The sequence below is a fragment of the Pezoporus wallicus genome, unplaced genomic scaffold (assembly GCF_028554395.1).
Source record: "Pezoporus wallicus isolate ANWC-B61680 ecotype Strahan unplaced genomic scaffold, APGP_CSIRO_Pwel_v1 contig_14044, whole genome shotgun sequence".
NCBI classification, from domain to species: Eukaryota; Metazoa; Chordata; class Aves; order Psittaciformes; family Psittacidae; genus Pezoporus; species Pezoporus wallicus.
In genome coordinates this window covers 1-8,737 of record NW_026642252.1, presented here as the reverse complement: position 1 = coordinate 8,737, position 8,737 = coordinate 1, and the positions used below count along the sequence as shown (strand labels likewise).

General features: G+C 61.7%; 1 protein-coding gene across 1 annotated transcript; it reads right to left on the bottom strand.

Moving 5' to 3' along the window:
• Window positions 1-312: 312 nt before the first annotated feature.
• LOC130609404 (RNA-binding protein 10-like) lies at window positions 313-8,054 on the bottom strand (the record flags this gene model as incomplete). The annotated part of the gene is made up of 6 exons (XM_057428357.1): window positions 313-474; window positions 1,673-1,733; window positions 2,753-2,839; window positions 3,931-4,004; window positions 6,929-6,998; window positions 7,881-8,054. Coding segments are annotated over 6 exons (628 nt in total), but the record flags the coding sequence as incomplete, so codon positions are not given.
• Between the last annotated feature and the right edge of the window lie 683 nt (window positions 8,055-8,737).

Below are 8,737 nucleotides of genomic sequence, written 5' to 3'. Positions count from 1 at the left end.
AGCACCCATAACCCCCCTAGAGCACCCATAACCCCCCTTAGGCACCCATAACCCCCCTAGAGCACCCACAGCCCCCCCTTGAGCACCCATAACCCCCCGTAGAGCACCCATAACCCCCCCTAGAGCACCCACAGCCCCCCCTTGAGCACCCATAACCCCGTGGACCCATAACCCCCCCTAGAGCACCCATAACCCCCCCTAGAGCACCCATAACCCCCCCTTAGGTGCCCATAACCCCCCCTAGAGCACCCATACCCTCCCCTTGAGCACCCATAACCCCCCCTAGAGCACCCATAGCCCCCCCCCACTCACTGTCATTGGCGTTGTCAGCTCCAGGCTCGGTGCCCCCATGGGAGCCCCCCCCGGGGGTCCCCCCCATGGCAGGCCCATAGGGTTGGGGGAGGGGCAGGAGCCCCCCCCCTCCGCCAGGTCCCAGCTCCGCTCGTGGCCCCCCCGGACCCCGTTGTTCTCCTTCTGCACCCCAAAAGGAGAGGGAACACCCAGGTGAGAGGGGGAACCCCAAAATCGGGGGGATTCACCCCAAAATTGGGGGGGTTGACCCCAAAATCGGGGTTTTTCACCCCAAAATCAGGGGTTTTCACCCCAAAATTGGGGGGGTAACCCTAAAATTGTTTTTTTTTCCCACCCCAAAATCGGGGGGGTTCACACCAAAATTGGGGGTTTTCACCCCAAAATCGGGGGGTTTCATCATGGAATCAGAGGTTTTCACCCCAAAATTGGGGGTTTTCACCCACAAATCGGTGTTTTTCACCCCAAAATCGGGGGGTTTCATCATGGAACCAGGGGTTTTCACCCCGAAATTGGGCGTTTTCACCCCAAAATTGGTGCTTTTCATCCCAAAATCGAGGGGATTCACCCCAAAATTAGGTGGGTTTGACCCCAAAATCAGGGGGTGTCACCCAATATCGGGGGTTTCACCCCAAAATTGAAGTTTCATCTCAAAATTGAGGTTTCACCCCAAAATCAGGGGGTTTCATCCCCAAATCGGGGGTTTTCACCCCAAAATTGGAGGCTTTCATCCCAAAATCGGGGTTTTTCACCCCAAATCAATGGGTTTTCACCCCAAAATTGGGGGTTTTCATCCCAAAATCTCTGATTTTGGGGTGAAATCGGGGGGTTTGGGGTGAAATCCGAGGGTTTTGGGGTGAAATGAGGCAGTTTTGGGGTGAAACCAGGCGGTTTTTGGGTGAAATGAGGTGGTTTTGGGGTGAAATCGGGGGATTTTGGGCAAAATGAAGGGGTTTTGGGGTGAAATGAGGCAGTTTTGGGGTGAAATGAGGGGGTTTTGGGGTGAAACCAGGGGGTTTGGGGTGAAATGAGGCGGTTTTGGGGTGAAATCGTGGGATTTTGGGTAAAATGAAGGGGTTTGGGGGTGAAATGAGGCAGTTTTGGGTGAAATGAGGGGTTTTAGGGTGAAACCAGGCGGTTTTGGGGTGAAATGAGGCAGTTTTGGGGTGAAATGAGGCAGTTTTGGGGTGAAATGAGGCAGTTTTGGGGTGAAATGAGGCGGTTTTGGGGTGAAATGAGGCAGTTTTGGGGTGAAATGAGGCGGTTTTGGGGTGAAATGAGGCAGTTTTGGGGTGAAATGAGGCAGTTTTGGGGTGAAATGAGGCAGTTTTGGGGTGAAATCCGGGGGTTTTGGGTAACTCACCAGCTTTGGGCACCCCGCACTTGAAGCACTTCTCCCGGCGCTTGAAGTTCTGCACCCCACACTGTGGGACCCCCAACAAGCCCCATAGCACCCCATAGACTCCAGTGCACCCCCTATAGCACCCAAGGCACCTCCCATAGCCTCCAATGCACCCCCCATAGCACCCCATAGCCTCCAATGCACCCCCTATAGCACCCAATGCACCCCCCATAGCACCCCATAGCCTCCACTGCACCCCCCATAGCACCCAATGCACCCCCCATAGCACTCCATAGCCTCCAATGCACCCCCTATAGCACCCAATGCACCCCCCCATAGCACCCCATAGCCTCCACTGCACCCCCCATAGCACCCAATGCACCCCCCCACCCAATGCACCCCCCCATAGCACCCCATAGCCTCCAATGCACCCCCCATAGCACCCAATGCACCCCCCCACACCCCATACACCCCCCCACAGACCCCTCAATCCCCCTCTAGAACCCCCCCATATCCCCTTAGAACGCCCCCAGAGCCCCATAGAGCCCAATAAGGCCCCCATAACCCCCCCCAGACCCCATAGAGTCCCCCATAACCCTTTAAAGCTCCCCCATACCCCATAGACCCCTCTAAGGCTCCCATAACCCCCCGACAGAGCCCCATAGAGCCCCCCCCATACCCCATAGAGCCCCCCCATAGCCCCCCCCGAACCCCATAGACCCCTATAGAGCCCCCCCAGACCCCCATAGCCTCCCCATAGACCCCTATAGAGCCCCCCCTAGCCCCCCCAGACCCCCACAACACCCCCATACACCCCTTTAGAGCCCTCTCATACCCCATAGACCCCCCCATAGCCCCCTCAGACCCCCATAGCCCCTCATAAACCCCTATAGAGGCCCCCCCTAGACCCCTATAGACCCCCCCCATAGCCCCACAGACCCCTATAGAGCCCCCCCCATACCCCATAGCCCCCTATAGAGCCCCCCATAGCCCCCCCCAGACCCCCATAGACCCCTATAGAGATACAGCCCCCCCATAGACCCCTATAGAGCCCCCCCCAGCCCCATAGCTCCCCCCCCCCCAGCCCCATAGCTGCCCCACCTTAGCACAGAGCCAGTCCTCATTGATCTTGGGCTTGGGGTCGCTGTAGTGCAGGGACACGCGGTGCCCCAGCAGGCTGAGCCCTTGCTGTGGGGCAGGGGGGGTGTGGGGTGAGCTATGGGGCTCAGCCCCACACAGCCCCAGGACCCGCTCACGTCAGTGCCACGGGAGGGTGTCACATGAGGGTGTCATGTGATGCTGTCACATGCAGGCGTCGTGTTTGTGTCACGTGAGAGCGTCACGCATGGGTGTCACATGACAGCACAAGGGTGCCACATGTGGATGTCACATGGGGGTGTCACGTGACAGTGTCACACGTGGCTGTCATGTGATGGCGTAATGTCAGTGCCACATGAGGGTGTCACGTGAAGGTGTCACATGACAGTGTCACATAAGGGTGTCACGTGACAGTGTCACACGTGGCTGTCATGTGATGGCGTGTGTGTGTGTCACATGATAGTGTCACACGGGGGGGGTCTCTTGTCAGTGTCACATGAGCCTGTCACGTGTCACATGGCAGTGTCACATGAGGCTGTCACGTGAGTGCAACATGGGGGGTGTGTGTGTGTCACGTGAGTGCCACACGGGATGTCATGTGAGCATCACATGAGAGGGGGGTGTGTGTGTGTGTGTGTCGCATGACATGGTCACGTGACAGTGTCATGAGTGTCACACGGGGGGTGTGTGCGTGTGTGACGTGACAGTGTCACGTGCCGGTGTCACGAGTGTCACACGGGGGCGTCACATGACGGGCTCACGTGCCCGTGTCACGGGGTGGGTGTGTGTGTGTGACATGACGGGCTCACGTGACTGCGTCACACGAGTGTCATGCGGGGGTGTCACATGACGGGCTCACGTGACCGCGTCACATGGGTGTGGGTATGTGTGACATGACGTGGTCACGTGACAGTGTCACATGATTGCCACACGGGGCGGTGTGCGCGCGCGTGTGTCACATGACGGGCTCACGTGACCGCGTCACATGGGGGTGTGTGTCACATGACGGGCTCACGTGACCGCGTCACATGGGTGGGTGTGCGTGTGTCACATGACGGGCTCACGTGACCGCGCCGTGTGTGTGTGTGACATGATGGGCTCACGTGACCGCGTCACATGGGTGTGTGTGTGTCACATGACGGGCTCACGTGACCGCGTCACCCGCGGGGCCGCGCGAGGACCTGGTTGGCGTCCATCCAGCGCGCGGCGTCCTGGACGTGGTGGAACTCCACGAAGGCGAAGCCGCGGCTCTGACCTGGAACCGAGCCGGGGGGGGTCAGGGGCAGCACCCATGGGTGCCCCCCTCCCTCACCCCCACCCATGGGTGCCCCCCCTCCCCCACCCCCACCCATGGGTGACCCCCCTCCCTCACCCCCATCCGTGGCTGCCCCCCTCCCCACCCCACCCATGGGTACCCCCCCCCCCCCACCCCCACCCATGGGTGACCCCCCTCCCCCCCCCATCCGTGGCCCCCCCTCCCCCACCCCCACCCATGGCTGCCCCCCCTCCCCCCACCTGCACCCATGGCTGCCCTCCCTCCCCCCACCCCCCATGGGTGCCCCTCCCCCCACCCATGTGTGCCCCCCCACACACATGGGTGCCCCCACCCTCCCACGGGTGTCTCCCCACACACACATGGGTGCCCCCCCTCCCCCCAACCATGGGTGCCCCCACCCACGCCCACCCATGGGTGCCCCCCCTCCCCCCACCCCCACCCATGGGTGCTCCTGGCACTGCTCTCAATGGCACCCATGGGTGCTCCTGGCATTGTTTACAATAGGCACCTATGGGTGCTCCTGGCACTGCTCTCAATGGCACCCATGGGTGCTCCTGGCTTTGTTTACAGTGGGCACCTATGGGTGCTCCTAGCACTGCTCTCAATGGACACCCATGGGTGCTCCTGGCATTGTTTACAATGGGCACCTATGGGTGCTCCTGGCACTGCTCTCAGTGGACACCCATGGGTGCTCCTAGCACTGCTCTCAATGGCACCCATGGGTGCTCCTGGCTTTGTTTACAATGGGCACCCATGTGGGTGTCACGTGACGATGGTGTCACATGAGGGTGCTGCTGGCATTGCTCTCAATGGGCACCCATGGGTGCTCCTGGCATCGCTCCCAATGGGAACCCATGGGTGCTCCTGGCATTGCTCCTCAATGGACACCCATGGGTGCTCCTGCGTTGCTCCCTATGGGCACCCATGGGTGCTCCTGGCATCGCTCCCAATGGGGTTACAGGCACCTGGCAGGGAATGGGCACCCATGGGTGCTCCTGGAGCCCCTCATGCTGGGTGCAGGCAGCCCTCGGGGTGGCAATGGGGCCTCCTGGGTGCTCCGGGGCTGGAGAACAGCACCCATGGGTGCTCCTGGAACCCCTATGGGGCTCCCTATGAGGTCCTGGGACCCTCTAGGTAGGACCCCGGGCACCCCTGGGTGCCCCCCGGCTATGGCTCAGCACCCCTGGGTGCTCCTGGAGAAGGCTCCGGCACCCCTGGGTGCCCCTTGGCTATGGCTCAGCACCCCTGGGTGCTCCTGGGGGGGGGGGGGCACCCCTGGGTGCCCCCTCTCTGGGCCTCAGCACCCCTGGGTGCTCCTGGGAAGGTCTCCAGCACCCCTGGGTGCTCCTAGAGAACAGGACCGGCACCCCTGGGTGCCCCTGGGGATAGGACCAGCACCCCTGGGTGCTCCTAAAGAGGGGATCAGCACCCCTGGGTGCTCCTAAGCTGGGATCAGCACCCCTGGGTGCTCCTAAAGAGGGGATCAGCACCCCTGGGTGCTCCTAAGCTGGGATCAGCACCCCTGGGTGCTCCTAAAGAGGGGATCAGCACCCCTGGGTGCTCCTAAAGAGGGGATCAGCACCCCTGGGTGCTCCTAAAGAGGGGATCAGCACCCCTGGGTGCTCCTAAAGAGGGGATCAGCACCCCTGGGTGCTCCTAAGAGGGGACCAGCACCCCTGGGTGCTCCTAAGCTGGGATCAGCACCCCTGGGTGCTCCTGGGGGTGCCCCTGGGGACGGGACCAGCACCCCTGGGTGCTCCTAGAGATGAGAGCAGCACCCCTGGGTGCTGGCGCAGCACCCCTGGGTGCCCCTAAGGCGGGAGCAGCACCCCTGGGTGCTCCTGGGGATGGGATCAGCACCCCTGGGTGCTCCTAAAGAGGGGATCAGCACCCCTGGGTGCCCTCTAAGCTTAATGCAGCACCCCTGGGTGCTCCTGGGGATGGGAGCAGCACCCCTGGGTGCTCACAGAGATGGGATCAGCACCCCTGGGTGCCCCTAAGGTGGCAGCAGACACCTCTGGGTGCTCCTATAGACGGGATCAGCACCCCTGGGTGCTCCTAAAGATGGGAGCAGCACCCTTGGGTGTCATCTAAGCTTAATGCAGCACCCTTGGGTGCCCCCTAAGTCTGGTGCAGCACCCCTGGGTGCTCATAGAAATGGGACCAGCACCCCTGGGTGCTCCCTAAGCTTAATGCAGCACCCCTGGGTGCTCCTGGGGATGGGATCAGCCACTTTGGGGACCCCCCCCCCCAAGGGAAACAAGTGGGTGCTGGGTGCCCCCCCCATAAAGCACCCATGCTCATGGGTGCCCCCCCCATTTATGGGTGCTTCCCCCATACAGCACCCATGTTCATGGGTGTCCTCCAAATTTATGGCTGCCCCCCCCCCCCCCCAATTTATGGGTGCTGCCCCCAAAAAGCACCCACATTCATGGGTGCCCTCCCCATCTACTGGTGCTCCCCTCCGCATAAAGCACCCATGTTCATGTTCATGGGTGCCCTCCCTCATCTGTGGGTGCCCCCCTCCCCATAAAGCACCCATGTTCATGGGTGCCCCCCCCATTTATGGGTGTCCTCTCCATAAAGCACCCATGTTCACGGCTACCCCCCGCATTGATGGGTGCCCCCCCCATAAAGCACCCATGTTCATGTTCATGGGTGCCCTCCCTCATCTGTGGGTGCCCCCCTCCCCATAAAGCACCCATGTTCATGTTCATGGGTGCCCTCCCTCATCTGTGGGTGCCCCTCTCCCCATAAAGCACCCATGTTCATGGGTCCCCCCCCATTTATGAGTGCCCCCCCCAAAAAGCACACATGTTTATGGCTTCCCCCCCCCATTGATGGGTGCCCCCCCCCATTGATGGGTGCCCCCCCCCACCCATGGGTGCCCCCCCCATGCCCACCTGAGGACTTGTTGCGCATCAACCGCACCTCGCGGGGCTGCACCCCCTGCGCCTGCAGCTGCGCCCGGATCTGGGGGGGGGGAGAGGGTGAAGGTGGGGACCCGGAAATGGGGGGGGGACCCCGGAAATGGGGGGGGGACCCCGGAAATGGGGGGGACCCCGGAAATGGGGGGGGACCCCGGAAATGATGGGGGTGGTAATGGGGGGGACCCCGGAAATGGGGGGGGGACCCGGTAATGATGGGGGTGGTAATGGGGGGGACCCCGGAAATGGGGGGGGGGGAACCCCGGTAATGGAGGCGTGGCCTCCTCTAAGGGGGCGTGGCCAATCCCCTCCGAGCCTCCCCTCTGCAACCCTACGGATGGGGGCAGGGTGGATTTAAAGGGCCAGCGCCCCTCTCCCCCAAAGGAGGCGGGGCTTAGCGGAGGAGGCGTGGCTAACACAGGGGGGCGTGGCCAATCTTCTCCAGCCCTATGGGGGGGGGGGATTTAAAGGGCCAGCACCCCGCTAACCAAAACGAGGCGTGGTTAATGCAGGGGGCGTGACTTCCTCCAAGGGGGCGTGGCCTATCCTAACTCTATGGAGAGAGGAGAATTTAAAGGGCCAGCATCCCGCTTCCACAAAGGAGGTGTGGGTTAGCGGAGGGGGCGTGGTTAACAGAGAGGGCGTGGCTTCCTTCAAGGGGGCGTGGCCTATCTTTTCCAACTCTATGGAGGCAGGGGAATTTAAAGGGCCAGCACCCCGCTAACCAAAAGGAGGCGTGGCTTAACGGAGGGGGTGTGGTTAACACAGAGGGCGTGGCTTCCTTCAAGGAGGCGTGGCCTATCCCTTTCAACCCTATGGAAAGGGATTTAAAGGGCCAGCACCCCGCTAACCAAAAGGAGGCGTGGCTTAGCGGAAAGGGTGTGGCTTAGCGGGAAGGGGCGTGGCTTCGCAAGGGGGCGTGTCTTACGTCGTTCTCGGTGGCGGCCTGGGGCAGCATGCGCAGCATGACGATGGTGCTGGCTCGGGGCTCCTCCTCGGCCGCCTCCGGCCGGTAATCCTGGTCCCGGTAATCGCCATCGGCCCCAAAGGGCAGCGCCGGGGGGGGGTCCCGCTTCCGGGGGGGCTCGGAGCCCTCGTAGGCCTGGAAGTGGGGGTCAGGGCATTGTAATGGAAGGGGATTCAATGGGGGTCAGGGCATCGTTATTGGGGGGGGAACAATGGGGGTCAGGGCATTGTTATTGGGTGGGGGATCCAATGGGGATCAGGGGGGAACAATGGGGGTCAGGGCATCGTTATTGGGGGGGGAACAATGGGGGTCAGGGCATTGTTAGTGGGGGGGGGACAATGGGGGTCAGGGCATTGTTAGTGGGGGGGGGACAATGGGGGTGAGGGCATCGATATTGGGGGGGAACAATGGGGGTCAGGGCATTGTTAGTGGGGGGGGACAATGGGGGTCAGGGCATTGTTAGTGGGGGGGGAACAATGGGGGTCAGGGCATCGTTATTGGGGGGGGTCCAATGGGGGTCAGGGCATTGTTAGTGGGGGAGGGACAATGGGGGTCAGGGCATTGTTAGTGGGGGGGGGACAATGGGGGTCAGGGCATTGTAATGGGGGGGTCCAATGGGGGTCAGGGCATTGTTAGTGGGGGAGGGACAATGGGGGTCAGGGCATTGGTAGTGGGGGGGGGACAATGGGGGTCAGGGCATCGTAATGGGGGGGGATTCAATGGGGGTCAGGGCATCGTTATTGGGGGGGGGCCAATAGGGGTCAGTGCATTGTTAGTGGGGGAGGGACAATGGGGGTCAGGGCATTGTTAGTGGGGGG